This window comes from Suricata suricatta, chromosome 14, assembly GCF_006229205.1.
Source record: "Suricata suricatta isolate VVHF042 chromosome 14, meerkat_22Aug2017_6uvM2_HiC, whole genome shotgun sequence".
Taxonomy (NCBI): Eukaryota; Metazoa; Chordata; class Mammalia; order Carnivora; family Herpestidae; genus Suricata; species Suricata suricatta.
In genome coordinates this window covers 2,229,399-2,246,434 of record NC_043713.1, presented here as the reverse complement: position 1 = coordinate 2,246,434, position 17,036 = coordinate 2,229,399, and the positions used below count along the sequence as shown (strand labels likewise).

Below are 17,036 nucleotides of genomic sequence, written 5' to 3'. Positions count from 1 at the left end.
GTTCAGATAGCTAACACATTTGAAAATTTAGATGAAATGGATCTTTTCTAGAATCCTGTTCTTCTATTGTAAGTGACTCTAGAAGAAATGGAAAACCTCAAAACAGATGACAGATTGAAACCCCAAAGTACTATTCTCTGTTGGTTTTATGTGTGAGTGTACGGAGCTTCCTAGTAACTGTAATTCTTTGGCTATTAGTTGTCCAAACCTGAGAAACGGATCAAAGCTCCCGTGGGGGTTAGAACACCTGGGTGTCCTTGTCCACTTTTGGTAGGTCACGAAACAAAACAACACACCAAATTCTTCTAATGTGTATCTGATCTTCACCATAATCTATAGGTTCTCAATGGTTTGTGTCATTCCTGAAACGCAGAAAAATCTCTCAAAGTCAGGACAGATTCAACATTTCTTCAGTGGCCCTAGAATTATCCTTCATGCTTTTAGAGTTACCCTCAAATTACTGGTTTTTTCAGGTTGCCATTCATCAAATTAAACACCTGTGGGTTTCTTGACTTTAAGTTTCTAAACCCTTAGTTAAACTCCAGTCATGATACTCCAGATTTTTTCCCAGGTTAAAATGGGCTACATTTTGCTTGTTGGTTTCACAGATAACTGTGAAACGTAGACCAAATTAGTGGGAGCAGAATTCTTTGGTCCAGGCTGAGTGAGAGCCCCGAGGGAAGTGCTTCAGACAGAGAGGGCTTCCCATTGTAGAATGTAAAATATTGTAAATAATTATTTTCATGTATAATGTCATTATTATTTATATTTGTGTCTGTCTCTTCTTTCAGACTCTGAGCTCCTCAGGGGCCCTGTAGAAAAGATGTGACTTTGGGGGACAGATTGTGATTAAAAAAAAAAAGTGACAGCAAAGGTTTTTTGCACAATAAGTTACAGTTATTTGACTTCATTAGGAGATGAGCTGTTCTAGTTCAGCCTGCTTACCTAAAACATAATATGTCACGTAGACTAACATTATCACTTAGGAAACTTAGAATGCATTAAAACTACCTTAGCAAGTAATTCAGTCTGCATATTAAGGAGGCACAGTTGGTGGTGTGGTGCTGTCCAGTCATACAAACTTTTAGAGTTGTGTAGGAACTTAAAAATAGTCATTCCAAAAACTTCTCTAAATTCTTCATTCGTACAGATATAAAAACTAAGCTCTAGAAAGAGTTGTGTTGCTTTTACGTTATTCAACTAGTTTGTGCTCATGGTCGATCTAGCATTCTGGATCTTCTGACTTCTAGACCAGGGTTGTGTTCAGTAATGTTCATTTCTTCTGCCCACGCACTACCATTGCACTCCCAGGCACAGATGTATGGGGGAGCACACCATGATTTTCACGGGGTCGCTGTGTCTTGGTATCAAGCACCAGTAATTTTTACTGAACTTGAATATTGTGAAGTTTATTGTATGTTAGGGGTTGTATTTCACTTGACATGCTCTCTTGTACTCTAAGTGTTTTTTCTTCGAATTCAAGAACTAAGTTTTAAATACAATAATATGCAGACTACGGAGGTATTGGAGACACAGGTGATCATGATATTCAGAGGAAGCTCATTATAGTCATCATAAAAAGCTGAGAGACATCATTACCACCAGACCTTCTTATAAGAAACGCTGAAGGGATTTCTTTGAGTGGAGGTAAAACAACAGTAATTAACATCATAAAAACATAAAAAGATAGCATGAATCTCACTACTGATGTTAAATATGTAGTCATAGTTAGATTCTGCATTATGGCAATAGTGGTGCACACTTTACTTACAACTCTAGTTTAAAAGTTAAGGAAAAAAAGGGACGCCTGGGTGGCTCAGTTGTTTAAGCCTCTGACTTCGGCTTGGGTCATGATCTCATGGTTCATGGGTTAGAGCCTTACGTTAGGCTCTGTGCTGACAGCTAGCTCAGAACCTGGAGTCTGTCTTCAGATTCTGTGTCTCCCTCTCTCTCTGACCCTCCCCTGCTCATGCTCTCTCTCTCTCTCTCTCTCTCTCTCTCTCTCTCTCTCTCTCTCTCTCAAAAATAAATAAAAACATTTAAAAACAAGTTTTTAAAAAAGCTTGTTAAAATAACCATAACTATAGGCAACTGTAGTTACATAGTATTAAAAAAATATAAATTTTATCAGCAATAACCTAAAATGTGAGTGGGAGGAGGCATAAAAGTGTAAAATGTATGGATTCCATTGAAGTTAGTATCTGTTTAAAGTTTAAGATAGTCTGTGTGAGCCTCATGGTAACCACAAGGGAAAATCCTACAGTAATCACATAAAAGAGCATGGTAAAGAAATTAAAACATATTAAGGCATCAAAACACAAAAAGATAGTAGGACAAGACAACATTAGATTCAGAAAACAATGAGCAAAACGTCATTTGTAAGTTCTTACCTATCAATGATTACTTTAAATGTAAATGGATTAAATCCTGCAATTAAGGACACAGAATGGCTAAAGGGAGAACAAAACAAGATCCTGTGATATGCTACCCAGGAGAAGCTCAGGTTAGCTGTGAAAATACACGTAGAGAGTGAAGCGGGTAGAAGAAGACATTTCAAACAAATGGTAACCAAAAAAAGCAGGAGTAGCTATACTTGTATCAGATAAAACGGACTTTAAGGTAGAAATGGTAAAAAACAAAAAAGACAAAGTAGGTCATTAGATAATAATAAAGGGGTCAATACATCAAGAAGATACAACAGTTGTAAATATTTATGTGTCCAATATGGGAACACTCAAATATATAAAAGTAGAAACAGCTAATAGGAGAAATTAACAGTAATACAGTAATAGATGAGGACTTTAATACTCCACTCTCAACAATGAACAGATTATTCAGATGGAGAATCAATAAGGAAATAGCACATTTGTGCAACACTATACACCGAATGGACCTAACAAGCAAATACAGAACATTCTAACCAACAACAGCAGAATACACATTCTTCTCAAGCACACATCAGACATTTTCTAGGGTGGATCATATGTTAGGCCACACACACGGGGCCACACACACAGACACACACATACACACACACAGACACACACACACACAGACACACACACACACACACGGGGCCACACACACACACAGACACACACACACACACAGACACACACACACACACACACATTCCTTAGCAAATTCAAGAAGGTTGAAATCATACCACGTATCTTCTGTGATGACAGTAGAATGAATCTAGAAATCAATGAGGGAAACTGGAAAATTCACAGACACATGCAAGTTAAACAATACTCTCCTAAACAATCAATGGATCAAAGAAATAAAGAAGGGGGAAATAAAAAAGTTTCGTAAGACAAGAAAATGGAAACACAACATACCAGAACTCATGGGATGCAGCAAGAGCAACTCTTAGAGGGAAATTCATAGCAATACACACCACATTTAGAAGCACCAAAAGTCCCAAATAAAGAAGATAATCTACACCTTAAGGAACTAGAAAAAGAACAACAAACTGAGCCCAAAGTTAGCAGAAAGGAAGAAGTAGAAACAATTAGAGCAGAAGTAAATAGAGAACATAAAACAGTAGAAAATATTAATGAAATTAAGAGTTGGTTCTTTGAAAAAATAAAACTGGCAAACCCTTTGCTAAACTAACAAAGAGAGGATCTAAGTCAACAAAATTATAAATTTTTGGAAAATACAAAGGAAAACATTACAACAGATACCTCAGAAACACAAAGGATCTGAAGAGGCTACTATGAACAATTATATGCCAACAGACTGACAATCTAGTAGAACAAATGGAATAATTCTTAGAAATATACAGCTTACCAAGACTGAATCAGGAAGAAATAGGAAGTTCGAATAGACCAATGACTAGTAAGTTTGTTGAATTAATCATCAAGTCTCTCAACATAAAAAGACCAGAACCAGATGGTTCCACTGGTGAATTCTATCAAACATTTAAAGAAGAATTAACACCAACCCTTCTCAAACTTTTCCAAAAAGTCAAAGAGGAAGGACATTCCCCAAACTCATTTTACAAGGTCAGCATTATCCTTGTACCAAAACCAGACAAGGACACGACTCGAAAAGAAAACTATTCAATATCCCTAATTAATATACATGTAAAATTTCTCAATTAAATACTGCTAATCCAAATTCAACAGCACATTAAAGAATCATTTACCACGATTAAGTGGGATTTATCACAGGGATGCAAGGATGGTTCAATATACACAAATCAATCAGTGTGATATGTTACATTAATAAAAGAAAATAGTCATATGATGCCAGACAAAGCATCTGACAAAATTTGACATCCATTCATGATAAAAAAAATTAACAAATTAGAAATAGAAAGAACATAACTCAATATAATAAAGGATATATATATCAAGACAACAACTAACAGTATGCTCAATGGTAAAAGGTTGAAAGCTTTTCCTATCAGATCAAAACAAGACAAGGGTGCCCATTCTCACCACTGATATTCAACAGAGTACTGGAAGTCCTGGCTAGATCGGTAGCATCAAAAACAATAAAATACTTAGGGATAGAGTTAACCAAGGAGGTAAAATGTCTATACTCTGAAAACTACATGACACTGAAGAAAGAAGTTGAAGAAGACACAAATAGAAAAGTATCCCTTGTTCATGGATTGGAAGAATTAATATTGTTAAAATGTCACTACTACTGATGCTATTTGTGGATTTAGTGCAATCCTATTAAGATTCTAATGGTGTTTTTTTTACAGACGTAGGGAAAACACTCTTAAAATTGGTATGGAACCACAAAGAATGTAATTAGCCATGGAAATTATGAGAAAGAAGAACAAAGCAGGAGACATCACACTTCCTGATCTCAAGTTATACTGTAAAGCTGTAGTCACTGATACCGTGTGGTGCTGGCATAAAAACCAGTAGAATAAAACTGAGGACCCAGACGTAAACCCAAGTGTATATGGTTAGCTGCTACTTGACAGGGGAGCCACGGACACTCAATGGAGAAAAGATACTCTCTTCAATAAGCGTGCTGGGATAACTGGATATTCACAAGGGAAAGAATGAAACGCGACCCTTACCTTATCCACTTACAGAGATTAACTCAAAATGGGTTAAAACGTAAATGTAAGACTTGAAACCACAAAAGGTCTAGAATAAAACCTAGGAACAAAGCTCCTTGATGTGGGTCTTGGTAATGATGTTTGGATAGGACACCTCAAGCACAAGCAACAAGAATAAGTGGGACCACATCAAACCAAAGCGCTTCTGCACAGCAAGGGAACCACCGATAAAGTGAAAAGACAGCCTATGGAATGGGAAGAAACATTTGCATTCAAATGTATCTGATAAAATGTTAATATCCAAAATAACTCCTACAACTCAAATAAATAAAAAACAAATAAATAAATGAAACTAAAAAAAAAATTAAAAAGTGGGTAACAGACCTGAATAGACATTTTCCAAAGAAGATCGTCAGAAGGCTGACAGGTATGTGAAAAGATGCTTGACATCACTAGTCATTAGCATATGCAAATTAAAACCCCAGTGAAATATCACCTCCTGCCTGTGGCCAAATGCTGGTGTGATGTGGAGAATAGGCAGACTTCGTGCACTGTTGGTGGGATCGTTAATAGGTACAACTACTATGGAGGATCCTCAAAAAGTTAAGAATAGAACTACCATATGATCCAGCACTTCTACTTCTGGATCCATTTCCAAAGGAAATGAAAATACTAACTCAAAAAGATCACCACACTTCTATGTTCATAGCAGAATTATTTGCAGTAGCCAAGAGATGAGAACAATCTCCGTGTCCATTGATGGATCAGTGGGTAAAAAACCAAAACCCAAAAAAGGAATATTATTCAGCCATAAAAGAGGAGGAAATGCTACCATTTGCAGCAACATGGATGGACTTTGAAGGCATTTTGCTAAGTGGAACAAGTCAGAGAAAGACAAATACCATATGATCTCACTTGTGTGTGGAATCCAAAAGGAAGAAGAGACCAATGCAGACACAAAGAACAAGAGGTCAAGCTAGTGGTTTTCAGAAGAGCGGAGGGAGAGAGAGCACTGGAGGAAGGGGGTTGAAAGGTACACACTTCAAGTTGTGAGGGAAAGACGCACCAGCAACAGGCAACACCTTGGTGCCTGCAGCCCGCGCTGCTGTGTGATGTGCAGGCGGGTTGGGAGGAGAGTGCGTCCTGAGAGCGCTCATCACACGGAGAACTTCGTTCGTTTTTTCTTCCCTCTTGTTTTTTGTATCTTTATGAGGGGGTGGGTGTTAGCCGAGCCCACCACAACAGCCATGTCCCAATAGATGGACACCATCCCCTACAGTGATGTGTGACTGTTAATTTCTCAGTAAAACTGGGGGACAAGTAGAAATAAGGGAAAGGCGGGGGCGCCCTGGGTGGCTCAGTCGGTTAGGTCCAACAGCTGTGCTGACAGCTCAGAGCCTGGAGCCTGAGTCAGAGTCTGTGTCTCCCTCTCTCTCTCTGCCCCTCCCCTGATCATACTGTCTCTGTCGCTCAAAAACAAATAAATGTTAAAAAACTAAAGAAAGAAATAAGGAAAAGGGATTCTGAGCTACAGTTTCTTCTCAATTTCCAAATCATAGATGTATCTATTTTTTTACAAGTCACTGTTTTCCCCTATATATAACTCTGTGTGTGTGTGTGTGTGTGTGTGTGTAAGTGTAATGTCCCCAAGTGTTCATTTTGTGTAGCATAGATGTTTGAAATATCTTTTCTCTGTAAGTGAGCCAGGCTTTGGTTATCTTTTATTTTACATATTTTTAAAGTTTATTTTGAGAGAGTGAGCACGAGTGGGAAAGGGCACAGAGAGAGGGAGAGAGAGAATCCCAAGTGGACTCTGCACTGTCAGTGCGGTGCCCAACGCTGGGGCTCGATCCCAAGAATCCTGAGATCATGACCTGAGCCACAGTCAGGACTCAGACGCCTAACCGACTGAGCTGGCAGGTGCCCCTTGGTTGCACCATGGCTGTAATGATTGATCTTCCAAGTTTATGTTCATGTTTTAATTATAGTGCTATTAGAGTATTTCTCTTGCTTTTTAACACACATTTGTCTCACCTTATATACCAAGTTTATTTTATATGTTATGTATTATTTATAATAATGTTATATTTGTCATCACTTTGCAGCATTTGCATTCTCTTACTATTTATAATATGAGAAAGCTCTTCTAAGGTTTAAATGTATTTTCCCAAACACTGTAACAAGATAAACGTTTTCTCCTGTTATTATAGAAGGAATTTTAGGAAGTTTTAAGGACATTTTCAGTTTGTTTTTGAGACACACTAATCAACTGGAATTATTCATGCCTTTCTTTGAGATGAGTATTTCCTTAAAATAATGTATGTATATTTATGTTCGTCTATGTATATTCATCTATATACTCACATACATATGGGACTGATGGTCTAGTCAGTCACCAAGACTTTAGGATATTTATGTATATTTAATTTACCCTTAATTTTTTTTTCTTCAGAAACAGACCGTGTAATTAGCCTAACTTGGTAACAGGACTTTGTGTTTATAAAATTATTATAGGTGAAAAAGCATCTAAAAAACGAGGCCTATAATTTTACTGCCTTAATAGCTCACAGTAGGAAGCCCCCCCCGCAAAGGACTCAGGGTCCGCTGGTGGTCTGTTTCTGAGTACACGTGCCGCGCACCGCCCCGCGGGTTGGCCCTCCTGCGTACGGGGGAGGCAGCAAACCGCTGTGCCGCCCGGCTTGGTTGCTGCAGCACTGTGACGGTACGCAGACGACAGAGGTGCCCTCCAGCGGTGTGTGAAGTGCTCTGGGCCCACTGGCCCAGGGGCGCTCCTTGCAGAGGATGCGCAGGAAGTCCTGTGTCCTGGCCTGGACTGGCGGCGAGTGTGCAGTTGAGGTAGAGCCAGAACGGGGTGTGTGGCCGGTCACGCCTGTGACCCTTCTGTGAGAGCGCACGCGCAGTTCATTATCATCACCTCCGAGAGCAGGTCCTTCACGTTCCTCTTTATGAGCTTCCTGATCGTTGGAGAAGGAGCCAGGGGACTGGCAGGCGCAGGAGCGCGTCAGCAAGCAGCCGATGCAGGGACTCTGCTCCTGAGTCACAGGCAGATCGGGAAGGAATGGTGGCCGGGCAGGAGGCAGCAGCTGGCCAGGCCACGAGGCCGGTGCTCCTCCTCAGAGAGGCGGCGGTCACTCGGAGTGAGGGAGCCAGCTTCAGGGGACTCACTCCCGACTGTGGGCTTGTGGTTCTGGAAAAGAAATGATGAGCCAAACGTTCTGGGAAGTTGTTGACGGTGGAGAAGCCACAGCAGAGAGTTGGGTAGGAACCACGGGGGGCCGAGGGCTTGCCGCTGCAGTGTGCACCCTGCACCAGAGTGGGCCTTACCAGGAGGCCCAGTGTACATGGCTAGTATTAAGGCCCCCGGTCAGCTTCTGGCGCTGGCTCTCCAGCACAGGCTGGCTGTCCTGGGCTGGTGCGTGGGCTGTCCGTGTAAAGGAGCGAGGCGGGCGCGGACTGGAGCTTGGAGGAGGTGCAGGCCTGACCGCTGGCCTTGCCCACCCAGCTGTGCCACCCCGTGCGCGTGGGGTCTGCCGCAGGGCCCTGGGAGGACATCCCCGAACATCCTGACTTTATGCACTGGCTTCTCGCCTGACTTCTTGGTGGTCTTCAAAAACTGTTTCTTTATGTTTTGTTTATTTTTGAGAGTGAGATTGAGAGTGGGAGAAGGGCAGAGAAAGGCTCCAGGCTCCGAGCTGTCAGCACAGAGCCCGATGCCGGGCTTGAACCCGCAAACCGTGAGATCGTGACCTGAACTGAAGTCAGAGGCTTAACTGACCGAGCCCCCCGGGCACCCTGCCTTGGTGATCTTTACTCTGAGCCCCCGGTGCCCGCCTTGGTGACCTTGAAACAGCTTCCCCACAGCCCTCTTTATAAGGCGTGGTCTTCGTTTGTGAGACGGCAAAAGGCACAGTTCGCTTCCTTATCTGCGACATGTCTTACTTACCCCCCAATGCAATAGATCTAACCCTTGGAGAATTTTTACTTTTTAAAAATTACTTTGTGAATTTCATTTATTTTACCTACTTCCATCAATTTATGTAATGTAGATAACTAGTTGCTTAAAATTACTTCATTGCCCTATATTTTTCTTTCTAGTTGCTTTTTAACGTATCTAATGAACTACATAAAATTTCTGAAATTTGTAATTTTGTACAGTTGACATTACTTGTGGGATGAATTTAAAAAATTTTCTATTGGTGTTTTTCTCAGAAACCATTCATTCCATTAAGTTCAGCAAGGAACAAGGAAATGGGAGTTTATAGTTTAATTAAGTGGTACTTTTATGCAAGTAGTTACTGAGCCTATTTGCATAAAACTCTAAATGACTGTGCTGGACAGGAGCTGTTGCGCAGACCTCCTGTGAGGCCCTCGGGTGTCCCGGTTTCATGAGCTGGATGGCGACCCAGACGGCACACGTGTCCGGTGCCGCTTTGGAGAATGTTCACGTGAGCTTTCTGTTCTGCTCGCACCACCACACAGGGTCCCAGCGTACTAGACGACCAGTGAAGGTCGGCCCTGCGATTGGAAATAGAAGGTCTCGGTTTGGTTTGTGTGTGTGCTTCTTTCCTCCAGTCCCTAATTTTCTCGACGCTGAGGACAGGAGCGTTAATATATTGGGTCATATTACCAGTCTTCCTTGCGGGGTGTCATGGGCTCAGGGCTGTGTCTGTGACCATGGGACAGGTCCCAGGCTTAAGCTGTAGCCAGGGGAGGGGGGAAGGAGACAGGGAGAGTGAGCTACAGGGACTAGGTGACGGGAGGGTGGCTGGGGGGAGCACCGAGAGCCAGCCAGGGTCGGAAGCCACGCAGAGCGGTGGTGACTCAGAGCTGGGCAGCGAGCCACACGAGGCCTCTGAGCACGCTGGCCCGACCGCCTGTGACCGGCGAGAGTAGAGCAGAACCGTGATTTGATGGAGGCATCGTCGTGGTGTTTGTCTCCACGAGATATAGTCTGTGGGTCCTGGGGGAGGCGACTGCTGTTCTGAGCAGGAGCCGAGTCCCCAGGGCAAAGCCGGGGAGCGTGGGACAGCACCGAGGCCGCGGAGAGTGTCTCTGAGTAGCACCGATTTGGCTCTGCTCGTCCAGACCACTTGTGGAATGGGACAAGTTCCAGCAGTTTTTGGTTTGTGCTGTGCCGATTGGACACAGGTCACAAGGGAGGGTTCTGAGTTCTCTTTGAAAAATAACGGGGCCTCTGCTGCAGGTGCCAGGAGGAGCAGGGCAGGTTCTTGGGTCTGGTGCGGCGGCGACGTGCCCTAGCAGCGCCTCCGAGGCCTCCGCTGCTCTGCCTTTTCCTGCATTGTCTCAGATCGGTGGCAGCGGGAATGGGGACGGGGAAACGTGAGGCCGTGGAGAAGCGTGGCCCCCGGGACGGCAAAGGGCTTACCGAGACTGGGGAGGGAGTTCTCGAGAATTCTGAAACACCGGCTCTGTATGACTGGAGGGATTGTTTTTCACATCCAACAGGGAGAGGCGGGACGGAGAAGTGGGTTCCAGGGCAGAGAGCTGAGCTGCAGCCTGGGCTGTTTCCGAGAGCCAGGACCGCGGTGTCCTAGGCGGTGCCCGCTAAGGACTCTCACGCAGGAGTTAGTGGCCCAGTGGGGGTCGGGGTCCAGACACGGCCCAGGAGGGGGTCCAGGCAGAGCTGACCGTGGGGTCTCTCTCCTAATGTTCCAGGTGAATAGGAAGTGATCGCGAAGGCTCAAATGCGTGTTTGTCCTGAATTGATCAAGGCCGACTTTTCATAGTCAGCCTAAGGGGGTTCTTTATTTATTGAAAGATTGTAAAACCTACCAATTTTCCTACTCACAGATAACCCTTTAACAACATTTCTGTAAAAATAGACTTTTTTTAGAACAGAAGATCACATGAGAATCATTTGTGTTTCAAGTTTATCGTAGTACTTGGGGTGCAGTCTCTATACTGAACGGAGAAGGGATTCAGTCCTGATTGACCTACATTTCGAATACGGTTATTTTGATTCTGTGCCAACAAATGTGGGAAACCCTTAAAAACTGAACCGGAGGAAGGAACTGCGATGTGCATATATTCCTTTTGTTGGAAAATACCTGTCATATGTTAACTGTATAAGTGGTTCCCAGCGGGCTTTTTGAAAATAGCCACTTTCCCACACGATTAGAATAGCATTTAGCTGCAACACTGGAAATCTATATTAACTCCTCCAAATTTTCTTTTGGGGAAAGCAAATGCCTTTTGACATTTAACTTTTTTAGTAGCAATAACAACGAATTATTCCTGATTTTCTTTTGGTTTGTAGGTCTTATCCAGCCCATTCCAAGAAACCAGTTTTTTCAAAGTTATTTTAATAACAATTTTGTAAATGAAGCAGATAGACCGTACAAGTGTTTTTACTGTCATCGCGCATATAAAAAGTCTTGCCACCTTAAACAGCACATCAGGTAAGGTGATGGACACCCAGAAATGGGAGGTGTAGCTCGACTGCAGTGATCTGGTGTAGACATAGTAAGGATGGTAGTGTTCGCGTCTGGGATTTGAAAATGTCACGTTTGACCCCACAGTATTTATTGATGACTGATGCTTTCTTTTTTCTTTTTTTGTTAATGTGTACTTATTTTTGACAGAGAGAGAGAGAGACAGAGTGTGAGCGGGGGAGGGATGGAGAGAGAGGGAGACACAGAATGTGAAGCAGGCTCCAGGCTCTGAGCGGTTAGCACAGAGCCTGATGCAGAGCTCGAACTCACGAACTATAAGATCTTGACCTGAGCCGAAGTCAGGCACTTAACCAACTGAGCCATCCAGGCACCCCTGGTGACAGATACTTTCAATCGTTAGTGTCTTGACTAGAATATTCTACCCAGAAATTGTCACCGGATTTTATTTGCACCATTACATGTCAGCATTTGCAGTTTCTAGGACGTGTCAAACAAGAATTTGGCTTGTTGACTCAGTGACGCACATTAACAGGTTTCAGATCTGTTCGTCAGAATTCAGATTAATGCCTGGTGCTAGCGACAATGAAATGGAAGCAGGCGCTTGGTCACGAGAGTTGAAGTGTCATGAAAACGTCTAGAACTCAGAGGCAGACTCGCCGCAGGGCGTCGTCTCTGCCGAGTGCTGGCTGTGTGGCTTCAGGCGCGTCACTCCAGCTCTCTGCGCCCCGGGGGCTCTCGCTGGTCGAATGTTGAGAGGCGAGTCCCCACTGCCGAGCGTGCCGCCGGGGGGCTCCGGGACAGACGGGACGCGCGCGCTGTCGCTTGTAAAGCGTTGTCATGTCATAAGGCGTCTCCTCGGTCCCATTTGTATTCCTTTCAGATCACACACAGGTGAGAAGCCTTTTAAATGTTCTCAGTGTGGAAGAGGCTTTGTTTCCGCCGGAGTGCTCAAAGCCCACGTCCGCACGCACACGGGGGTCAAGTCGTTCAAGTGTCTGATATGTAACGGAGCTTTCACCACCGGGGGCAGCCTGCGGCGCCACATGGGCATCCACAACGACCTCCGCCCTTACATGTGTCCCTATTGCCAGAAGACGTTCAAGACCTCGCTGAATTGTAAAAAGCACATGAAGACCCATAGGTAGGTATCATCCAGATGGTCCCTTTCAGTTACCTATAATTCCCAGGTGGGCATACAGAGTGGTTTTACGGAATAGTTGTCTCTGTTTCCTATTTTATTACTTCTAGCTTGAGGTGTATGGACTTAAGTTTTATGTCATTGTCTAAGGGCCACACGCTCAAAACAGTAACACTTCTGCTTTTACTACAATATTGAAGGAGTGTGTATTGAGCTAAATGCTTTGTAATCCTATGTTTTAGCTGTCACACACATCTGTCGTTAAAGGCGATGCACATTTGTTTCGGAGTCGAGGGCACTCGGCTCTCTGAATGGAGGCGAGCCGAGAAGCCGCGGCACAGGTGCATGTGTGGCTGTGTCTGGAGCCCCCTCGCAGGTGTCTCTGTGAAGCCACGGTATTCCGTGCTGTACTAGGACGCCCGGACGAGGGGACCGCACCCCGGGAGACTTTGGAGGGAAGAGTCGCTAGGTCCGCCGTAAAGAAGCGTTACAGCTTCTGCCCCAGAATCTTCCCTCGTGGACGGTATTTTCACCCAGATATCTCTGCCTGGTGTTACCAGCAAAACCAAACCCCACATATTAGAATAAGCGGGTTGTGGGACACGGTTGTTTGGCATTAGCCCTGGGGGTGCCAAAGCACGGGGGACGAGGAAACACTGTCTTCCTTGATTTTGGCACAGTTCTTACCAAGTTGCCAAGTTTAACTGCTTCTCGAGACCATCCTAGGGCATATGATAGTGGTGGTGTTGGCCAGTTTCACATCCAGCTTATATTTCCTCATTTTAGGGACTAAATGATGTGCTTCGAACTGGGGGCCGGGTGGTGCGTGGGTGTTCCGGGCATCGCGCTCCCTGGCGGCCGAGCGGGCGGGCGGAGAATTCTTCATCTCCACCAGGCGCTCAGGCCGCGGTAGTGTGGGAGTCCACGGCGAAGGCCTTGGTGGACTCGACGGCCAGTGGTAGAATTTCTGGGAAGCGGGTCAGCTGTCTAGCTGGGTCACCTCTCTTAGCGGGAGTGCCACGTCGGCCACTGCTTGTCACGGTTATGCTGCGACACAGGCCACAGTCCCTGGAGAAGAGGATTGTTGACGTGGAGGTGACAGCCTCGGGACTGCTGTGCTCGTCTTGCAGGCTGCCTGTCTGAACCCCTGTGGGCAGCAGGTGGCTCCAGTGTTCCAGCCCTTTGAAGTGTTGGGAGTTCCTGAAACACCCGGTACACCTACCTCAACAATACGTGTGAAAGACAAACGTACAGGAAGCAGTAAAGGTACAGAAGTCCCGCGCAAGACACACTTCGGTCCTCCAGGGAGTGACGGGAGAGCCACATGGCCGTAAAGCTGAGGCGGCGCTTGGCTCGTACTGGCTGTTCTCACGCCGTTCGGTTCCCGTCCTCCGTGAACGTAGTTGAGAAGGACTCGTTCGGATATTAGAAAACAAAGCAGCCAGAGCTTGTTTGGAACTAAGGATGGAATTCCAAGGAGGAGTCATGAGATGCTGGAACCGGGCAGGTGGGGGAGCGCGTCTGGTCTGACCCTGGCGTCGTGGACAGACTGAGCGTGTCCAAGGTGTTGTCCAGCCTGTGAATCAGGCAGTTGCTCTGCTGGGTTTTTTAAGTTCTTTGATCCACTCACTGAATTCCCCTTCATTTTTCTCTTTGGAAGATCAATTGTGGACCTTGGTGGGAATGTCCCGGGTGTATTTACTGTAGCAGTATTAACACGAGTACAGGTTCTGCAGAATAAAGTAGCTGCACACACACCTGGTCGTCTGTGCTGTGTCACGTGTGGATCCTGGAGATGCCCGTGGCCCCGACGGTGTGGCCGGCCGGCTACGGCCCTTGGGCCCTCGCCTGCGCACCACGTTGGTTTATAATACTGAAATCTGTCTATCAAGGCACGATTTTACTTCGTCCAGTTCTTTTTCTGAAAACTTGAACTCCTTGCAGAATCTGCACCGGGACAGTTTTACTGTCAAACATATGGTATCTTTTGAATTCTGTTTAAAAGTTTTACTTCTTCTGGTGCGTGTTCTCCTCCGTCCTCTTTGCTGCCTGCCTTCACGTCCCTGTGGTCCGTGAGATGCTCGAAGTGCAGGGAACGTGGTTTTCTCTCTCCAGAGCTGGTACTGGTATTTAACTAGAGCTGGGTCGCCACTGTGGCTTCCAAGTGAAGTAATATTTTGGAATGTAGTTAACGAGTTGGGGCGCACGCGCTCTCTCCCGCAGCCCCTGAGCGCGGCCTCTCCCCGCTGTCCCGCAGGTACGAGCTCGCCCAGCAGCTGCAGCAGCACCAGCAGGCCGCGCCCGTGGACGACGGCGGCCCCGGGGACCAGCAGAGCGTGCACGCCACGACGCACATGCAGGTGGAGATCGAGAGCGAGGAGCTGCGGCAGGCGGCCGCCGGCCCTGCGAACCCCGAGGCCATGCTGGACCTGGAGCCGCCGCCGGTGGTGCGCACGGAGGACGCCGGGCTCGGTCAGCAGCTGACGCACCAGCCTCTGGAAGCAGATGAAGGCAAATATTCCAGAATTCTGACGTGTAGAATCCGCCGCTCGTACCCCCTCCAGTCTGTACTGGGGCCTCTCATCCCCGAGGGTTCCAGTCCCAGTTTGTGTGTGTGTGAGCCCGAGCGGGTCCCCTGTGACCTAGGATTCCAGAGCCAGGACCCTCCACACACGTGGCTCGTAGGCACTTGCACCCCTTCGTGTGTCGAGAGGGGCCTTCGTTGTGAGTAGGTGTGCATTGTGACTGCACCCCAAACGCCTGGCTCACGCTCCGGTGCGGCTCTGAGCCGTCGCGCATCTGCAAGGGGTTAGAGCCCTGGCCCAGCGGGTCGGTCTCTTCATCCGTAGGGTCTTCCTGCTAAGGGAGGTCAGCTCAGCCGTGGACCGTGAGCTCGGTGACACGGTTCGTGGCCGGCCCAGCCTCCTTGTCTCATACGTCCCTGATGGTTCCTGGCCAGTTTGCTTTCGGTGTCATGGGGTCCCAGGTACATTCTGTCTACGGACAGGATTTTGTGCTTTTTAGCCTCGGGTTGCCCGGAACAATGCATATCCAAAAACATTATTTTAATATAGTTTTTAAGTTTGCTTGTTTATTTTGAGAGAGAGACTGCACAAGTAAGGGAGGGGCAGAGACAGAGGGTGAGAGAGAGTCCCAAGGGGACTCCACACTGCAGCTCAGAGCCAGGTATGGGGCTCGGGCTCACGAACTGTGAGATGGTGACCTGAGCTGAAATGAAGCGTCGGGTGCTCAACTGACTGAGCCTCCCAAGCGACCCGGAAGAAAGGTTGTGAATGGTGGTTGGATGCACTTGCATTTGGGGTGTTGTCCCAGTATAAGAACGCCTGAGCTTTAGGGTGAACTGTGAAGCAGTATTCTGCTAGTACAGGGTGATGCCTGCACTGTGGTATCTGTGGACCTACGTGGGGTTTTGTGTTGTATGTGTATTTCCATGTGTGTCTGTCCTTCCTACTATCTTTCCCAAACAAGGAGGCTCGTTTTGAAAACTCACTGAAGTATCCTTTTGGACAGATGGGTAGATCTGAAATGACTTGGAGTTCACGGCCTTCCCTGTGTTTGCATCTCTACCTCAGATGGGTTCGTGGCCCCGCCGCCCGCCCTGCCCGCGCCCGTGGACCAGTTTGAAGAGCGGGTCCCACCGCAGTCCTTCGAGCCGACCGGCCTGTCGCAGGGTCAGTGCGCTGCCCCGCAGCCTTGGGAGTTTGTTTTAAGGCCCTTCTGAAGTTGGTGAAGTTTGTGGTTTCAAACGGACAGCTTTCTGCATGGATCACGTGTGTGCGCGGATGTGCATATGCTGCAGGGGGCCGTTCAGTTGTCTGGGAGGCGTCTTCAGTGACGATGCTGCTGATGGCTCGTGGCTGAGCCGCGGTGACTGAGCGGAGGGCGTCTGGGTGGCCGCGTGGAGGGTCGTGTTTGGGCCACAGCCCTGTTCCCAGCGCCTGCCCACGGCGGCCAGCCCTTGTTCTGTCCCGGAAGATGGGACCGTCCCTTCAAACTCCTTCTTGTGTAAGACCAGCTCTTCTGTGGGCCTCACAGGACTCGTGTTCTCTGACTCGTTCCAGGCTTTCCCGGGGCGGACCCGTACGGCCAGCAGCCCGTGCTCGCGCCCGTGCAGCAGCTGCAGGCCTCCAGCGCGCTGGAGTCACAGGCCCTGGCCGCCAGCTTCCGCCAGCAGGGCCTGCTGCCCGGGCCCGGCCCCGACGCCGTCGCCGTGGTGAGTGTGCGTGGCATGCCCGGCGCCGCCTCCCTCAGGCCCCGTAACCGTGCAGGCGTGCCCGCCCACAGGGCGAGCCGTGTGTGTCCTGACCGAGTCGTGTCGCCCGTGAGGCCAAAACGTACAGCGGGGGACTGTCTTCTCCCTGAAAATGCATACACTTTACTGAGGCTCTCGGTCCCGTGACATGGGATTTTACAG

The 17,036-nt window shown here is 47.0% G+C and overlaps 1 protein-coding gene across 1 annotated transcript in view; it reads left to right on the top strand.

The window, feature by feature from the left end:
- The window catches only part of ZNF236 (zinc finger protein 236), a 91,404-nt gene that overhangs the window by 41,079 nt on the left and 33,289 nt on the right, over window positions 1-17,036 (top strand). Inside the window, exons 12-16 of the mRNA XM_029922764.1 lie at window positions 11,328-11,469; window positions 12,344-12,604; window positions 14,859-15,112; window positions 16,195-16,293; window positions 16,684-16,835. Of these exons, the coding sequence (XP_029778624.1) occupies window positions 11,328-11,469; window positions 12,344-12,604; window positions 14,859-15,112; window positions 16,195-16,293; window positions 16,684-16,835 (908 nt within the window). The remainder of the gene's footprint in view (window positions 1-11,327; window positions 11,470-12,343; window positions 12,605-14,858; window positions 15,113-16,194; window positions 16,294-16,683; window positions 16,836-17,036) is intronic.